The sequence below is a fragment of the Dermatophagoides farinae genome, chromosome 3 (assembly GCF_024713945.1).
Source record: "Dermatophagoides farinae isolate YC_2012a chromosome 3, ASM2471394v1, whole genome shotgun sequence".
NCBI lineage: Eukaryota > Metazoa > Arthropoda > Arachnida > Sarcoptiformes > Pyroglyphidae > Dermatophagoides > Dermatophagoides farinae.
In genome coordinates this window covers 3,231,836-3,249,046 of record NC_134679.1, presented here as the reverse complement: position 1 = coordinate 3,249,046, position 17,211 = coordinate 3,231,836, and the positions used below count along the sequence as shown (strand labels likewise).

General features: G+C 31.0%; 8 protein-coding genes across 9 annotated transcripts; 4 read left to right on the top strand and 4 right to left on the bottom strand.

The window, feature by feature from the left end:
* Positions 1 to 669: 669 nt before the first annotated feature.
* On the top strand, positions 670 to 2,359 carry LOC124494468 (uncharacterized). 2 transcript variants are annotated; one of them, XM_075729635.1, is made up of 4 exons: positions 670 to 1,387; positions 1,447 to 1,565; positions 1,641 to 2,168; positions 2,237 to 2,359. In XM_075729635.1, exons 1-4 carry the CDS (start codon positions 739 to 741, stop codon positions 2,303 to 2,305), a joined length of 1,365 nt encoding a protein of 454 aa, XP_075585750.1. In that variant the 5' UTR covers positions 670 to 738; the 3' UTR covers positions 2,306 to 2,359. The 2 variants fall into 2 exon arrangements, with proteins under 2 accessions (XP_075585750.1, XP_046913595.2); XM_047057639.2 differs by having other exon boundaries at positions 672 to 1,387; positions 1,447 to 2,168.
* A 1,497-nt stretch (positions 2,360 to 3,856) lies between these two features.
* Positions 3,857 to 5,195, top strand: LOC142597388 (uncharacterized). The gene is made up of 3 exons (XM_075729243.1): positions 3,857 to 4,216; positions 4,276 to 4,997; positions 5,066 to 5,195. The coding sequence occupies exons 1-3, from the start codon at positions 4,135 to 4,137 to the stop codon at positions 5,132 to 5,134; spliced, it is 873 nt and encodes a 290-aa protein (XP_075585358.1). The 5' UTR covers positions 3,857 to 4,134; the 3' UTR covers positions 5,135 to 5,195.
* Positions 5,196 to 6,598: 1,403 nt separating this feature from the next.
* Positions 6,599 to 7,718, top strand: LOC124495226 (uncharacterized). Its single transcript, XM_047058562.2, has 3 exons — positions 6,599 to 6,789; positions 6,849 to 7,567; positions 7,636 to 7,718. Exons 1-3 carry the CDS (start codon positions 6,708 to 6,710, stop codon positions 7,702 to 7,704), a joined length of 870 nt encoding a protein of 289 aa, XP_046914518.2. The 5' UTR covers positions 6,599 to 6,707; the 3' UTR covers positions 7,705 to 7,718.
* Myd88 (myeloid differentiation primary response protein MyD88) lies at positions 7,586 to 8,953 on the bottom strand. The gene has a single exon (XM_047058565.2). It carries the CDS (start codon positions 8,943 to 8,945, stop codon positions 7,770 to 7,772), a length of 1,176 nt encoding a protein of 391 aa, XP_046914521.1. The 5' UTR covers positions 8,946 to 8,953; the 3' UTR covers positions 7,586 to 7,769.
* A 114-nt stretch (positions 8,954 to 9,067) lies between these two features.
* On the top strand, positions 9,068 to 9,878 carry LOC124495229 (mitochondrial ribosomal protein S18C). Its single transcript, XM_047058566.2, has 4 exons — positions 9,068 to 9,201; positions 9,273 to 9,370; positions 9,427 to 9,510; positions 9,569 to 9,878. Exons 1-4 carry the CDS (start codon positions 9,132 to 9,134, stop codon positions 9,785 to 9,787), a joined length of 471 nt encoding a protein of 156 aa, XP_046914522.2. The 5' UTR covers positions 9,068 to 9,131; the 3' UTR covers positions 9,788 to 9,878.
* On the bottom strand, positions 9,859 to 11,664 carry LOC124495224 (uncharacterized). The gene is made up of 4 exons (XM_047058560.2): positions 11,427 to 11,664; positions 11,191 to 11,370; positions 10,856 to 11,125; positions 9,859 to 10,781 (listed from the first exon to the last, which is right to left on the bottom strand). Exons 1-4 carry the CDS (start codon positions 11,617 to 11,619, stop codon positions 9,859 to 9,861), a joined length of 1,566 nt encoding a protein of 521 aa, XP_046914516.1. The 5' UTR covers positions 11,620 to 11,664.
* A 235-nt stretch (positions 11,665 to 11,899) lies between these two features.
* Coq6 (ubiquinone biosynthesis protein COQ6, mitochondrial) lies at positions 11,900 to 13,832 on the bottom strand. Its single transcript, XM_047058561.2, has 2 exons — positions 13,664 to 13,832; positions 11,900 to 13,603 (listed from the first exon to the last, which is right to left on the bottom strand). The coding sequence occupies exons 1-2, from the start codon at positions 13,670 to 13,672 to the stop codon at positions 12,050 to 12,052; spliced, it is 1,563 nt and encodes a 520-aa protein (XP_046914517.2). The 5' UTR covers positions 13,673 to 13,832; the 3' UTR covers positions 11,900 to 12,049.
* A 654-nt stretch (positions 13,833 to 14,486) lies between these two features.
* On the bottom strand, positions 14,487 to 16,927 carry LOC142597387 (uncharacterized). The gene is made up of 2 exons (XM_075729242.1): positions 14,948 to 16,927; positions 14,487 to 14,885 (listed from the first exon to the last, which is right to left on the bottom strand). Exons 1-2 carry the CDS (start codon positions 14,960 to 14,962, stop codon positions 14,619 to 14,621), a joined length of 282 nt encoding a protein of 93 aa, XP_075585357.1. The 5' UTR covers positions 14,963 to 16,927; the 3' UTR covers positions 14,487 to 14,618.
* Between the last annotated feature and the right edge of the window lie 284 nt (positions 16,928 to 17,211).

Sequence of the window (17,211 nt, the reverse complement as noted above, 5' to 3'; positions counted from 1 at the left end):
ATATTCAAAAAATTTTTTAGAAAAAAAAACAACAATAACACAACCTTGTAGCTCATTGAATTAAACAATAATTGAATGAATGAAATTGAATATACAGAAACACAGACAAATCATAAGACTATCTAATCAATAAATTGATTTGATCATTGTTCTTTATGCCATTCTAATCAAAAATAATCATTATTATTTGAATCATGAAAACAAAATTCCCAATAATAGTCAATTTTTTTGAAAAGCTAGTATCTAACAATACTTTAGATTTTCATTCATTCTTAAAATTTTCACATTGTCATATGACCAATGATTCTGTTTCATAACAAATGGTTGTTCGTATGTACATTATTTATAATACATTTATTATTCATAGTTCTATACTAAAGTACAAATGAATGTACCACACATTTCCTTTATCGATTATGACATTATTTTTTATGTTATTGTCATATGACCAATGATTCTGTTTCATAACAAATGGTTGTTCGTATGTACATTATTTAATACATTTATTATTCATAGTTCTATACTAAAGTACAAATGAATGTACCACACATATCCTTTATCGATTATGACATTATTTTTTATGTTATTATAATAATAATAGTGACTGAGAATTTTAATATTATTCACAAACAAAATCTCTCAATGTTACTTTTTTTCAATTTTACTTTTTCTAAATTTTTTTTTAAACACCAACATTTAGCCATCGAAAGCCGTAACAAACGGTCATAATAACTAAACATGAATTTTTCTGGTATTTGTCATGATGAATTAAAATTTATAGTTGAAAAAAATGGCGATCGTCAATATCGAAGGAAATGTCGATTGGATTCATGTGTATTTTATATAATTATCACTCGTTTAGTATCGTGCATCATAAGCTACGCAATTGATTCAACACCATCTGATTCCAGATTATGGCAAATTGATCCATATAGTATAAACATCTATGTAGATCATAAACATCTTTACATTAATTTCATGATATTGATTTTAATGATAGTGCTTATTTTATTTCGAGCACAACTATCACTTTATAATCAACCAAATGTACTTTCTGTTTCATTTCAATTACCATATGATCTGATCGTTATCAATCGACAACAATATAACCAATGTTTGTTGTCAGAAGAGGAATTGCGTGACAAAATTGATGCCAAGCTGGCTAATTTTCACGAAAACATTGATCGAAACAATTTTAAAAGATGGTTTTATCGTCATTTGATAATTTTACAATTATGGTTCAAATTAGAAAATGTTGACCATAAACGATTGGCATCCTTTGCAAAATTTAATACTTTAGCGACCATGTCAATGAATTGCAGACAGAAATTAATCATTACCCAAACTATTCTTGAAAAATGTTTTCGATTTTTTAAAATCGCTTACGGTAAGATTAAATTTACAGGATTAAAGTCAAATAAAATTGTTGACCGATAATTTTTTTAGGTCCATTAACATTACAAATTTTTTTCCATTCATATGAAAATCTCTATCAACCATTTAAAATTTATCTATGGAATCGATTGCTGCTATTTATCGGAGAAATGTTCCTGATAATCTATTTCGTATGGCTAATATTACGATTTATATTCTTCATTTCCACACTACAATTGTTAATCGTTACCTATGTCATTTGTCAGATCGCTGAGATGAAACATCAATTGCGTAATATTGCAACCAATTTTTCAATGAAAATCTATTACCTATTCATACCAACAATTCGTGGTCGATGTTTGCCTATTAAAATGATACAACAACTATGTGTAATACATCGTGAACATTTACGACTATCCATTTATTATTGTAAATCATTTCAAGAAGTATGGGGATCATTTTTTTTCGTATTCATTGCATTTAGCATTCCAATCCATGTGATGAGTTTGGTTTCGCTAAGATCGACGAGTAATGATTCCCATCATTTGCGATTACAAGTATATATTACGTTCTTTGTTCATAGTTTAACATTAATCGCTGCACTAAGCACTCTGGCTATACAAACAAGTCTTCTACATAGTGTCTCTAAATATTTGCCAGCCATCATTCCTGAAATCAAATATACTAGATTTAAATTACGTTTTGGAAATTGGTTTGATAGATTAACGAATGGAAAAAAATATGGACCTAGTTTCGAACCAATTGGTACAATTACTGGTCATACTGTACTCAATGTATGTATAATAATTTAACATCAATTTAATGAAAAAAAATTATTAATTTTTTTCTCTCATCCGATTAGATTCTTTTTATTTATGTAGGAATGTTATTTTTCATTTTAAAACATATAGAAACATTCATGAATGAATGACCAATCGAAAAACAGTGTCCTTAATTAAATTTTGTAATAAAAAATTTTTAAAAATAATCATAAAGCAACATTGATTTTCTTTTTCTAGTTGCAATGACAGTAGAATCTGGAATCAAAGGCCTAGTCGATGATGAGTTTTTTATCACTTGATATCACAGATATGATGGTATAAATAATAATCTGAGTATTGTTTTCTTTAGTCGAATCTATCGTTATTACAGTAATACCCCGCTTAACGCGGGGGTTACGTTCCAAAAATTCTGAGCGTTAAGCGAAACAGCGCTAATCGGGGCTATCTTTACATAATGCATTTTTACCATTCATATACAATGTAACAATGTAATGTAATGTAGGGTAATTATACAGCGTTATATCGAATCAGCGCTAAACGGGGCAGCGTTAAGCGGGGTATGAGTGTATTTCGGATTGTTTTATGGGTAACATGAAATTTTGATGATTAGAAGGATTTTCGTCATTATTATTAAATTCTATTGGACGATCATGAGCTGGCGGTTCCATTTGTTTATGATAAGATGATGATGTCTTCGGTCTTATGGACATTATCAACATTTCATGGCCCGATTGGGCATAAAATTCTTCACACCACTCATGTCAATTTTACTCATTAACCGTAAAATTGACGGTATCTTTTCACAGTGTTTATAAATGTCCAAAAAATGTAAGGAAAAAAACATTAACAACACAACCTTGTAGCTTAATAAATTGATCGTTGAATTAAACAATAATTGAATGAATGAAATTGAATATACAGAAACACAGAAAAATCATAAGACTATCTAATCTATAAATTGATTTGATCATTGTTCTTTATGCCATTCTAATCAAAAATAATCATTTTTATTTGAATCATGAAAACAAAATTCCAAATAATAATCAATTTTTTTGAAAAGCTAGTATCTAACAATACTTTAGATTTTCATTCATTCTTAAAATTTTCACATTGTCATATGACCAATGATTCTGTTTCATAACAAATGGTTGTTCGTATGTACATTATTTAATACATTTATTATTCATAGTTCTATACTAAAGTACAAATGAATGTACCACACATATCCTTTATCGATTATGACATTATTTTTTATGTTATTATAATAATAATAGTGACTGAGAATTTTAATATTATTCACAAACAAAATCTCTCAATGTTACTTTTTTTCAATTTTACTTTTTCTAAATTTTTTTTTAAACACCAACATTTAGCCATCGAAAGCCGTAACAAACGGTCATAATAACTAAACATGAATTTTTCTGGTATTTGTCATGATGAATTAAAATTTATAGTTGAAAAAAATGGCGATCGTCAATATCGAAGGAAATGTCGATTGGATTCATGTGTATTTTATATAATTATCACTCGTTTAGTATCGTGCATCATAAGCTACGCGATTGATTCAACACCATCTGATTCCAGATTATGGCAAATTGATCCATATAGTATAAACATCTATGTAGATCATAAACATCTTTACATTAATTTCATGATATTGATTTTAATGATAGTGCTTATTTTATTTCGAGCACAACTATCACTTTATAATCAACCAAATGTACTTTCTGTTTCATTTCAATTACCATATGATCTGATCGTTATCAATCGACAACAATATAACCAATGTTTGTTGTCAGAAGAGGAATTGCGGGACAAAATTGATGCCAAGCTGGCTAATTTTCACGAAAACATTGATCGAAACAATTTTAAAAGATGGTTTTATCGCCATTTTATAATTTTACAATTATGGTTCAAATTAGAAAATGTTGATCATAAACGATTGGCATCCTTTGCAAAATTTAATACTTTAGCGACCATGTCAATGAATTGCAGACAGAAATTAATCATTACCCAAACTATTCTTGAAAAATGTTTTCGATTTATTAAAATTGCTTACGGTAAGATTAAATTTACAAAAGTCAAGTCAACTTAAATTGTTGACCGATAATTTTTTTAGGTCCATTAACGCTACAAATTTCTTTCCATTCATATGAAAATCTTTATCAACCATTTAAAATTTATCTATGGAATCGATTGCTGCTATTTATTGGAGAAATGTTCCTGATAATCTATTTCGTATGGCTATTATTACGATTTATAATTTTCATTTCCACACTACAATTGTTGATCTTTACCTATGTCATTTGTACAATCGCTGAGATGAAACATCGATTGCGTAATATTGCAACCAATTTTTCAATGAAAATCTATTACCTATTCATACCAACAATTCGTGGTCGATGTTTGCCTATTAAAATGATACAACAACTATGTGTAATACATTGTGAACATTTACGACTATCCATTTATTATTGTAAATCATTTCAAGAAGTATGGGGATCATTTTTTTTCGTATTCATTGCATTTAGCATTCCAATCCATGTGATGAGTTTGGTTTCGCTAAGATCGACGAGTAATGATTCCCATCATTTGCGATTACAAGTATATATTACGTTCTTTGTTCATAGTTTAACATTAATCGCTGCACTAAGCACTCTGGCTATACAAACAAGTCTTCTACATAGTGTATCTAAATATTTGCCAGCCATCATTCCTGAAATCAAATATACTAGATTTAAATTACGTTTTGGAAATTGGTTTGATAGATTAACGAATGGAAAAAAATATGGACCTAGTTTCGAACCAATTGGTACAATTACTGGTCATACTGTACTCAATGTATGTATAATAATTTAACATCAATTTAATGAAAAAAAATTATTAATTTTTTTCTCTCATCCGATTAGATTCTTTTTATTTATGTAGGAATGTTATTTTTCATTTTAAAACATATAGAAACATTCATGAATGAATGACCAATCGAAAAACAGTGTCCTTAATTAAATTTTGTAATAAAAAATTTTTAAAAATAATCATAAAGCAACATTGATTTTCTTTTTCTAGTTGCAATGACAGTAGAATCTGGAATCAAAGGCCTAGTCGATGATGAGTTTTTTATCACTTGATATCACAGATATGATGGTATTATTAATAATCTGAGTATTGTTTTCTTTAGTCGAATCTATCGTTATTATTTCGGGTTGTTCTATTGGTAACATGAAATTTTGATGATTAGAAGAATTTTCGTCATTATGGTCATTATTATTAAATTCTATTGGACGATCATGAGCTGGCGGTTCTATTTGTTTATGATGAGATGATGATGGCTTCGGTCTTATGGACATTATCAACCATTTCATTGCCCGATAAAATTCTTCACACCACTCATGTCAATTTTACTCATTAACCGTAAAATTGACGGTATCATTTCACAGCGTTTATAAATTTCAAAAAAATGTAGGGAAAAAAACATTAACAACACAACCTTGTAGCTTAATGAATTGATCGTTGAATTAAAGACAAATCATAAGACTATCTAATCTATAAATTGATTTTATTATTGTTCTTTCTGCCATTATAATCGTAAATGATGATTATTTGAATCGTGTAAACAAAATTCCAAATAATAATCAATTTTTTTTGAAAAGCTAGTATCCAACGCTACTTTATATTTTTATTCATTCTTAAAATTTTCACTTTGGTTTCGAATTTTGTCGCAATGATTCTGTTTCATAACAAACCACGTGCCCTTAGAGGAGTATATAGTATAATATAAATGAATGTACCATACATACATTTCCCTTATCGATCTTGGCATTATTTTTTAATGTTATTTTAATGATAACGGTGGCTGAAAATTTTTTTATTATTCACAAACAAAATCATTACACAAAAATTTCCATTGTTATAATATTACAAAATGATTTTTTTCCCCAACATTTAGCCATCGAAAACCGTAACAATCGGCCATAATAACTAAACATGAATTTTTCTGGTATTTGCCATGATGAATTAAAATTTATAGTTGAAAAAAATGGCGATCGTCAATATCGAAGGAAATGTCGATTGGATTCATGTGTATTTTATATAATTATCACTCGTTTAGTATCGTGCATCATAAGCTACGCGATTGATTCAACACCATCTGATTCCAGATTATGGCAAATGGATCCATATAGTTTAAACATCTATGCAGATCATAAACATCTTTACATTAATTTCATGATATTGATTCTAATGTTAGTGCTAATTGCATTTCGAGCACATGTATCACTTTATAATCAACCAAATGTACTTTCTGTTTCATTTCAATTACTATATGATCTGATCGTTATTAATCGACAACAATATAACCAATGTTTGTTGTCAGAAGAGAAATTGCGTGATAAAATTGATGCCAAGCTAGCTGATTTTCATGAAAACATTGATCGAAACAATTTTAAACGATGGTTTTATCGTCATTTGATAATTTTTAAATTATGGTTCAAATTAGAAAATGTTGACCATAGACGATTGGCATCCTTTGCAAAATTTAATACTTTAGCGACAATGTCAATGAATTGTAGACAGAAATTAATCATTACCCAAACTATTCTTGAAAAATGTTTTCGATTTATTAAAATTGCTTACGGTAAGATTAAATTTACAAAAGTCAAGTCAACTTAAATTGTTGACCGATAATTTTTTTAGGTCCATTAACGCTACAAATTTCTTTCCATTCATATGAAAATCTTTATCAACCATTTAAAATTTATCTATGGAATCGATTGCTGCTATTTATTGGAGAAATGTTCCTGATAATCTATTTCGTATGGCTATTATTACGATTTATAATTTTCATTTCCACACTACAATTGTTGATCTTTACCTATGTCATTTGTACAATCGCTGAAATGAAACATCAATTGCGTAATATTGCAACCAATTTTTCGATGAAAATCGATTACCTATTCATACCAACAATTCGTGGCCGATGTTTGCCCATTAAAATGATACAACAACTTTGTGTAATACATTGTGAACATTTACGACTATCCATTTATTTTTGTAAATCATTTCAAGAAGTATGGGGTCCATTTTTTTTCATATTCATTGCATTTAGCATTCCAATCCATGTGATGAGTTTGGTTTCTCTAAGATCGCTCAACAATAATTCTGAATTACGATTACAAGTATATATTGTGTTCATCATCCATAGTTTAATATTAACCATTGGACTAGGCATTCTGGCTATACAAACAAGTCTCTTACATAGTGTCGACAAATATTTGCCAGCCATCATTCCTGTAATTAAACACACTGGATTAAAATTACGTTATGAAAATTGGTTCGAAAGATTAATGAATGGAAAAAAATATGGACCTAGTTTCGAACCAATTGGTACAATTACTGGTCAGACTCTTCTCAATGTATGTATAATAATTTAAAATGAATTTGATGAGAAAAATTATTAATTTTTTTTCTCTCATCCGATTAGCTTTTTTTTATTTATGTAGGAATGTTATTTTTCATATTAAAACATATAGAAACATTCATGAATAAATGAGCAATTGAAACACAGTATCTTTATTTAAAATTTGAAATAAAAAATTTTATAAAAATAATCATAAATCATAAAGCAACTTTAATTTTCTTTTTAATTGTTTTGATCCAATTTTTTGAACGATTTGTATCGACATTTTTCATCGATACTGTTTGACTACTAGTTGCAATAACAGTAGAAGCTGGAATCAAAGGCCTAGTCGATGATGAATTTTCATCATTTGATATCACAGATATGATGGTGTTATTTATAATCTGAGTATTGTTTTCTCTTGCCGAATCTATCGTTATTATTTCGGGTTGTTCTATTGGTAACATGAAATTTTGATGATTAGAAGAATTTTCGTCATTATGGTCATTATTATTATCAAATTCGATTGGACGATTATGAGCTGGCGGTTCTATTTGTTTATGATGTGATGGTGATTGCTCTGGTCTTATGGACTTTATCAATCGATTCATTGACCAATCGGGTATCGAATTCGTCATACTACTCATGTCAATTTTACTCATTAACCGTAAAATTGACGGTATCGTTTCACAGCGTTTATAAATAATCGGTATCAATATACGTTGACATTTCTCGATTGCCAAACCAGCAGCAAACATGGATTGGAATTTACAATCATGAGATTTAAAAAAATCCGGCGACAATATAATGATCATTCGACGACATTGTGTTTCGATTAGCCTAGCGAATGTTTCATATACCCAATTTCCTACCATAAGATCTCTATCGCGAACAAATAAACGAAATCCAACAGCAGGTGTTTCAAGGTATTCAGTAAGACTACGAACGAAATCCAAATCTGAATCAGCATAACAAACATATGCGTCATACCAAATGGTTGATTCATGTTGAATAGGTACAAGCTTTTGTTCCGATTGATTATGGTCACGGTTAATCCGAATGATCACATCGTCCAAAATCACTGGAATCATGTCGTCGAGAATATCGAATCGGCCAATCGATATGAGCAATTCGAACAGGTCAAATACGCTTAGTTTTGCAACCTGTTGATAGCTCAATAATGATCCACAAGGATCGAATAGTTTTTCCAATTGAGTAATCTCGGAATATGATAGATTTAATTGTTGTGCTATACCTCGATAATCACGAGCAAGACCACAATCAGACATCAAAATTTGTTCGACGTTTAAATATGAGGATAATTGCTGCCGTCGATTCAACGGCAAATCTCTTACAGTCAATTCGGTAAGACGTTTATCGATTTCATAAGCCATAATTTATATGCGATGGCGAAAAAAAATTAAAAAATTATAAATATGAAACATTCATTCATGAAAACAAAACTGATTTTTCCATCATCATCATCAAATATATTTACTGTTTACACTCACGAAATTGCATCTCGAAATTTCAACCACTACACGATCTGTACATAGATAACGTGATCGAATAAATTACACATGTGTTTGTCCATCAAGCTTTTTGTGGAAAAATCTAAAATGAAAATCTTAACCAATCTAGCCTTTTCCGGTGAGCATATTGTTAATACCGATCTTTTTGTTTTAATATAATAATAAAAAATACATTTTTCATTTTCATAGTGTTACGACAAAAATGTTGGACATCAAGAATAATCAATACGAGTCGTATGATGTGTTCGAACTCATCCGAACCGAAATCTTGTCTAGATGAAGATCTAGTAAGTTAATAGTTCCGGATATTTGATTAAACTAAATCAACTTTTTTTTTACAAAGCCGGATCCAAATATGATCAATCCATATCTAAAAGAAAAACCACAATGCATTTTATGTCGTTATGGAATTGAAATTGATTACAAGGTAAACACATTTTTTCGCAAAAGTTTGCTAATTGTCACAATTTTCACTTTGTTTACAGAACGTTCGTTTGTTGAGTCAATTTGTGTCACCATATACAGGACGTTTATATGACAAACATATTACCGGTCTTTGTGAACATCAACATCGAGCTGTACGAAAAGAGCTTTCCCGTGCTGTTCGATTTGGTTTTATGTCGATGTTCTATCGTGATCCAAAATTTAACAGTGACCCGAAATTGTTTGATCCAACCAGACCTCAACGTGCTAATCCATATTAAACTCAAAAATCATCATTGTAGATTCATTTTTTGCATCGTTTAAAGTTTTATTATCCCAAACAAAAAAAAAACTAGAAAATTAATTGCTTTCCATTGGATCTAGATTTTATCTCTAGTGATGTCGTTTCCACTTTACTTTCTATCGCTTGTTGTTTTCGTGTACTTGCCATATCATCCGTTTCTGATTGTTCAAGATTGCTATGATAGAATGGTGGCAGTTTTACTGGTTTTGGTCTATTGGATTCCATCATGGCCACAACTACAGGTGATATAAATGGATTAGGACTATTGGGATTATTCAATAATGGATTGTTCGATGCTGAATTGGCCGTTGAGCATTCAGTAGGACTTTGTTCGTATTTGACACGGAAACCTTCTTTCAACGTTACCGAATGTGTCGCATCAGAATGAAATCGAATGACAATTGGCCCATTGGCTTTGGTTATGACAGGAGTTTCAGTAGTCTCCGAACTTGAATAGGCAAGCTTTCCACCACAATATCGATCTTTGGTCGTCCCTTCACCGGTTTGTGAACCACCAACAAGCAGTAGGTAATCATTGACGCAAAGCTGATCACCGACACCTGGCATTGCTCCTGTTTGTGATGATTCAATACCAAAATTTAAGTCGGTCGCCGAATAAATAACACGACAAGTATCCGGTTGACGTTCGATGCATATTGCATAGTCTAAGTTGTTGAGATAATGACCAAAATTGAAACTTTCAAATGTTCCTGTTGGTTGTGTATAGTATTGCAGACAACCAGTGGGTGCAGGATATGTCAACTGATTAGGAATCTTTTGATAGATGGTTCGTGATTGTCTTGTGGCCAAGGTGGAAACCGAAGAAAACGGGCCTGTTTGAGCAGGAGGTTGTCGCACTCGACAGTCGATTTGAGTAATTTTTAAATGAAAACGGTAGTCACCAAGTGCGTTGGTTTCGAATACGATTGATACAGAACGTTTTTCTTGATTTGTCGGCAAGGAAAGGTAGACTTTTAACATGAAAATAAATAAGAAATAAATCAAAAGTTGATTCTTCAATACAAAACCACTTGATACTACTTACTATGTTGATTACGATTATTACCACAAAGCACTGGAACAGCTGTAGGTGTCATACCGGAAGCTGTTGCAGTGAATTTATCACCCAGACAATTTCCTTCAGTTGGAGGATCAATTTGAAATTCAAGAAAATCGATTCGTAATTGACAAATATCAGCATCGACAATATTGACGCTTAGGTCGCAGAAATTTTGCTCCGAATCAGTCAATGGATAGCTAGGATTTTTGAAATAAACCACTTTATTATAAGTGCTGTTATGACATGTTTTGGACACTGTAACAATTATATATTAGTAAAAATTATCTTAACGAAACCTCTAATCATATAAAATCACATACTGATACAACATGTTCCAAGACCTTTGGCACATTTTGAACTTGGATTTCCACCAAGTTTTTTACATTCCAAAGTGGTATAACATGTACCACTTTGATTACTTGCGTCCAGACATTCTTCGTTTGGGAATCGAACAATGTTAAACAGGGTAGGTCGAAGAAAACCCAACTCGGAAAAGAATGCTATAAATACAATAATACAAAAATTTCAATAAAAATAAAATTTAAGATAATCTTACTTCTTCCATGACGTGTATCATTCGTAACCGTTGATATTGAATCAATGTCTTCTAGTGGCGTGTTTTGTTGTTCATGTTCCAAGTGACTAGAATATGTTTCTTCATCGGCATTAACTTTGACATTTTTCACAATGAACAATATGAATAATAAAATAGTGAAGAAAATATAACGAAAAAAACTAATGGTAATCATTTCGCATACGATATATTTTAGCTAACACGTTGAAAAAACAATCTGAAAAAATTATCATCGAAACATTACTGACAACGGCTTTTATATAACCTACTCTAATCATTGAGTGTATTTACTTTTTCCCGAAACTGCTATTTTTGGGTACAGGAATTTATCGAATCATAACCCAAAAAACCCGAAGCTTTTTTACTTGCCAATAGGTTTTTTTCTGTCAATATTTGATCATAGCTTTGAAAAAGAGGAAAAATTCTCATACTCATGATCTATTTTCCGTTGACTATTTTTGACTTGAAATCATTTATTAGAAAAAAAACCAATTGAATTGAGGACAAACTACAATGACCATTGATTGAAATGAGTTTAAGAAAAAAAAATTTACAGGTAAATTATAATTATAAAAGTTAATAGCAAACAAAAACAAGATTCGATTTCATCGGGAATTAGCAAACGATACGATAAGTTTTTTGGCCATATCCATTTGATTCACTATTGGCAATAATACCGATGGTGTGAAATGGAATAAAGTTTGCATCGAATGAATGGCAGTCATCATCGGTATCAATTTTAATACACGACACCTTTCAAAATCATATAAAGCTTGACTGAGAGCTTCATGGGAATCTGATCTTGATGCAAAAAGTTCATAACCGGCTGATAATTTTGAATCTAAACAGGAAAACAAGGTACTAGCATCGCCAAGACCAAGATTGAGACCTTGGCCAGCTAGTGGATGAACACGATGTGCTGCATCACCGATGATCGCTGTATTGACTCGTTTATCTTTGTTGATCAATGCTTGTAACAAGGGAACTTTTGCCTGGATTGTACCGACCATAAAAGGTATGGTAGTACCGAATCCCAGTGGAAATGCAGCTCTTGACCCAGTAACTATCGATCGAATTGTTGCGGGTGATCGTATCTGAGCGTTATCATAATTGAATTGACGGATATTAAATGTGGATGCCAGCTTATCTAACGGACTTTGTATTTTCGGCTCACGGATTAATTCATTGTTAAGTCGAGAAATGAATTCTTGATCGGATAGTTTCATCCATTCCTGTAAGGATTGCTTAGGCACTGACAATACCAACGATGAATGACATTTATCGAGTGGCAGTAATGCAATTACTAATTGATCATTAACGAATCGTTGAAATGCTATATGATTATCGTTGTTAAGTGTTTCAACTTCCAGAGTTCCTACTATGCCCATTTGGTTTAAATCAGCCTCAAAATACGGCAATGTCGATTTTGAACGTACAATCGATTTGTATCCATCACAACCAATCAACAGTCTGGTTTGAATAGATTTTTGCTGTTGTTGAGTATCTTCCATGTCGACAATCTTCAATTTAATAGTTGTCGCTTGCGAATCGCGTACATCAACATCTTGGTTTATATCGACTACAGATGTTTTGTAAGATATATGCTGCAATGAATTCCGATTCGATTGAATAAGATCATGTAGTGCTTGAAGTATACGATTATTTTCTAAAATATAACACATTGCATTTTCATAAGGAGAGTCGTGGCCAAAATTGATACCATTTTGATAATGTTCAGACCATACATACATCCCTTGAATCGATTTAGCATAAGGCGATAAAGAATCCCAAATCTTTAGTTGTTCAAAAAATTCTTTAGATGAAAGAGTTATGGCAGATACACGATTGCTGAATTTACGAGCTTCTGGCATCACTGAGGTAGATGGCTGAGGCGGTGATTGTTGTTCGATCAATAAAACACGTTTAGCTGACAAAAATGGTGAAGATTTGATTGCGGCAAACATTGAAAATCCGACGATTCCACCACCGTTAATGACAATATCATAAGCATCATCTTGAATGATTGAATTTTCTTGATTGACAGCCTGATTAGACAACCATCTATGATGTTGGGGATGTGAACAACAATATTTTGATTGACGGGCAGGCCATGATTTCGAAACCGAATTGATGAAGCCAATATCAGATAAGAATATTTTCTGGGCATATACAAACTACATTTAGAAAAATTGAATGTCATCACTTAATTGAACATTTACCTTGAACATGTTGGCTCTGAATATTTTGGTGTAATACCTGCCGTACAATAGTAGATACGTGATAATAATAATAACCAAGATTTAAAATATTGAATATGAATTTTCAATCAAAATATAGCAACAAATTGAAATTCAGATTGACAGCTGCTTTTTTCACTGCAAACACACACACATGTGAAAAGAAGAGTTTAGTTCATAAAATACGAAACAAAAATTTGAATTTTTTTTCGCACAATTTTGTAGAATTCAATTGATATTTAATTTTCAAATAATTTAACATCGATTATTAATTTATATCCAGTTCGGATAAGAAATCCCACTGATTGTTGTAGAATTGTTTTGATTGTCACATAAATTGTGGACATTAGAAACAATGTAGTGAAGAAAATAAATATCCATCGAATGGTTGGACTGGATCTAGAGAAGATATTTTCCATAGCTATTTTTTGGCCACTCAGATAAAAATCAATGAAAGCCAAAAATGCCATGTAAAACATTAACCAAAATTGTAGAAATGAATTGATAATTAAAGAATAGCCACGCCAACCTGAACAGAATAAATATTGACACAAGGTGATAGGCTTATCTTGAATCGTAACATTACGGAATTGTTGACGACAATCCGGACAATTTCGAAGTTGCTTTCGAAGAATATATCGACGAACATCTCGAAACGACCATCGTTGTTCATGGCATTGGCAGAATCGAGGTGACTCCCTTATTGATTGATTGAAACTTTTTGAATTCATAGTGTCAGTCGTTGTTGTCGATGTGGACATTCGAATTGCGTTGCAAAATACAAAAAAAAATGTAAGGCACAATAATGATTGAATTCGACATTTTATTCAATAAAATAAAACAAAATCCACTGAAAAAAAAACAAATAATTCAATTGGCCGATTGATAATTATTTACAGATGAATTATTTACAATGGTCAAAAATTCGAAAAATTCATTAATAACCAATAACATTACGACGTGTACCGGGTGCATTAAGAACAACACCAGCAGAAAGAATTCGAGCTGAACGAGAATATCCACTAGTTTGCGCGGTAGGATACGTGGAAAAAGGCGCTAACCAAAATGGCTTCACAATACCGTATGATGGCCAGCCATAATTTTCAAAATAACCAATCGATTGATCACTTGGTGAGCATAAAAATGTGATGATTATATACAATGTCAACATCAGCATAGTCGAAATGCTTGAACGACGAAAACACTGAATATTTGGTGATTAATTTTCTTGTTTTAAATGGTAGAATTTTTAATAGAAAAACTCACCTCGATGAAATTCATTTCGGTTTACGATTTCGACAATTACGATCGCAATGAATGATGTGATAAACAGATAAAAATGTTTTGACTAAGAATGAGACAATAAAAAACAGACACGGATCAATGACGTTTGAATTATTAAATCATGAATGTTTTCCACAAGAATGGATTGAGATTGATTCGTTTGAATGTCGTATTTATATCGATGTATACCATTCGATCCATGATTCGATATTCATAGATGTGTAAATAAAGAACTCTGATCACTGATCCATGGCTATGATCTATCACTTGTCTTTGTCTTCTTCTTCTTCTTTATCATTAAATTGTTGATGTTGTTTAATTTCAGTTGTTTTTAGAATACATTTCACGTGAGACAAACACAACAGAAAAAAACGAGTGGTCATTGTCAATGTTATGGTCAATTGGCTTTCGAAGGTTTCATGTTACAAATCATTGATGATGATGATGATGATGATGGTAAAAAAAAATAAAAATATTCAATGTCAATGTCTGCAAAACAGTAGTGATGGTTCTATATTTGATGGATCAACATCAACATTGTGATCAAAGAAACTGCCCACATTTTTTTTCCAAAAATAATATTCAATTGACAGATGATAATGAATGAAACAAAAAAAAAATAACAAACAAGGGTGGTGATCCATGTCATAATAGATGTCAGATTTAGAATCGTACTAGAAATTCTCCTCCCATCACAATGGCTAAAAGTAGCCACAACACTTATTCTCTTACTTTTTTTATCATTTGTTTTGCCGGTCCCAAGAAGAGAGTACGATCTTGAAGATGAAAAAAATTTTCTTTTTTGTTTTTGTTTTTTTGTAGCTATATTTCGCAACAACAACAAAAAAAAATGACGACAAGCTATTTATGTAAATAATTTCAAGATCAATGTTATCATCACTATCATTGATGTGTGATGAAATTATTTTTGTTCTTCATGTGTCTGGGATCGATTTACGCGCGAACACGATTTATGTTGCATCATTTTTATTTCATTCGAATTATTATTGCATAAGCGGCAGCGACTGCCTGAAGATAAAATAAGTTGTGGTCATTTTTTTTATTGCCATTATCAAAGTTTGTCAAAATCAAAATCATGTTGTTCACGATGTTGTAATTTTTCTTTGGTTGCAACATCATAATATCTCTTGCATAAATGTTTTGTTTTTTGTTCTCTCTCTTGAATTTTCTTGAAAACACTTTCACTTGTACAAATACCATGTTGCGTAATTTTATTAACAACACAGTTTAGAAAACAACATTTTTGTCAAGTGTGTGTGTTCCATGATGATGTTGATGATGATGATGTTTAGTGCAACAAATTGTGTAATCATTCCATACATGTGAATTTATTCCGATGATAATTATATGTTTAATATGATTATGCAATTAATATTTATTTTTATTAATTTCAATTTAAAATATCAATGATTTTCTGGTTTCGTTGTGAAAAAATACCAAAATAATTGATTGGAATTGAAAATTCAAAATGGATTCTTCAGGTCAAGGTATAATGTATTTGGAACAACATTATCGTTTCATTCACCACCACCATCACCGCCACCACCAACATTCATTATCGTCGATCGCATGCAAATATTTGCGAAGATCACATCAATTATCACATTGTTGTTGTTGTTGTTGTTTTCACATCTTTCCATCATAAACATTCTTTGTGAACGAGCATTTTAAAAATGTGTCACTTTTGAAAATGAAATTTATTTGGCCAACGTGATTTCATGCACGGCCAACAATCACAATGATGCTTGACAGAAATTTTTTTCAATAGCGGATGTGACCAAATTGAAAAACCGAAATTGAATTTTTCAATTAAATGCCATTTTGTTTTCAAATCGCGAGATTTTATCCATCAACAATTCAGTTTTATAATTAGAATAAAAATTAAATTTCATAATAGCCTCGACCATGATAATGAAATAATATTCAAGTCCAAGTTCATGGATCAAATTTTCGCAACCATGTTATCCGAAGATGCTGTGAATAACAACAACAACAACGACAATAATAATTTGATAAAGATACTGTCCATTTTGATGATAATAATCATCACCGTGTCTATATTTTAACTATAGTTAGTTCGATGTGGAAATCATTTTTTTTAAAAAAGATTCAGATATATTTTCTATAGAAAGCAACCAAACAATAATAGCCTATGCTACAAATAGAGTTAATTGTAAAGTTAACGGCTTTTGCAATATTTGAATCCACCTTTTTTTCTTGTTGTT

What these genes read in the sequence shown, in the direction of transcription:
- LOC124495229 (XM_047058566.2), top strand. Translation starts at nt 9,132, where the DNA reads ATGTGTTTGTCCATCAAGCTTTTTGTGGAAAAATCTAAAATGAAAATC. An exon ending in AACCAATCTAGCCTTTTCCG is followed by an intron (nt 9,202 to 9,272) that starts GTGAGCATATTG and finishes TCATTTTCATAG; the next exon opens with TGTTACGACAAAAATGTTGG. An exon ending in GAATTGAAATTGATTACAAG is followed by an intron (nt 9,511 to 9,568) that starts GTAAACACATTT and finishes CTTTGTTTACAG; the next exon opens with AACGTTCGTTTGTTGAGTCA.
- LOC124495224 (XM_047058560.2), bottom strand. Translation starts at nt 11,619, where the DNA reads ATGATTACCATTAGTTTTTTTCGTTATATTTTCTTCACTATTTTATTA. An exon ending in TCTTGGAACATGTTGTATCA is followed by an intron (nt 11,126 to 11,190) that starts GTATGTGATTTT and finishes TAATTGTTACAG; the next exon opens with TGTCCAAAACATGTCATAAC. An exon ending in TAATAATCGTAATCAACATA is followed by an intron (nt 10,782 to 10,855) that starts GTAAGTAGTATC and finishes TCATGTTAAAAG; the next exon opens with TCTACCTTTCCTTGCCGACA.
- LOC124494468 (XM_047057639.2), top strand. Translation starts at nt 739, where the DNA reads ATGAATTTTTCTGGTATTTGTCATGATGAATTAAAATTTATAGTTGAA. An exon ending in ATTTTTTAAAATCGCTTACG is followed by an intron (nt 1,388 to 1,446) that starts GTAAGATTAAAT and finishes TAATTTTTTTAG; the next exon opens with GTCCATTAACATTACAAATT. An exon ending in CTGGTCATACTGTACTCAAT is followed by an intron (nt 2,169 to 2,236) that starts GTATGTATAATA and finishes TCATCCGATTAG; the next exon opens with ATTCTTTTTATTTATGTAGG.
- LOC142597388 (XM_075729243.1), top strand. Translation starts at nt 4,135, where the DNA reads ATGTCAATGAATTGCAGACAGAAATTAATCATTACCCAAACTATTCTT. An exon ending in ATTTATTAAAATTGCTTACG is followed by an intron (nt 4,217 to 4,275) that starts GTAAGATTAAAT and finishes TAATTTTTTTAG; the next exon opens with GTCCATTAACGCTACAAATT. An exon ending in CTGGTCATACTGTACTCAAT is followed by an intron (nt 4,998 to 5,065) that starts GTATGTATAATA and finishes TCATCCGATTAG; the next exon opens with ATTCTTTTTATTTATGTAGG.
- Myd88 (XM_047058565.2), bottom strand. Translation starts at nt 8,945, where the DNA reads ATGGCTTATGAAATCGATAAACGTCTTACCGAATTGACTGTAAGAGAT.
- LOC124495226 (XM_047058562.2), top strand. Translation starts at nt 6,708, where the DNA reads ATGTCAATGAATTGTAGACAGAAATTAATCATTACCCAAACTATTCTT. An exon ending in ATTTATTAAAATTGCTTACG is followed by an intron (nt 6,790 to 6,848) that starts GTAAGATTAAAT and finishes TAATTTTTTTAG; the next exon opens with GTCCATTAACGCTACAAATT. An exon ending in CTGGTCAGACTCTTCTCAAT is followed by an intron (nt 7,568 to 7,635) that starts GTATGTATAATA and finishes TCATCCGATTAG; the next exon opens with CTTTTTTTTATTTATGTAGG.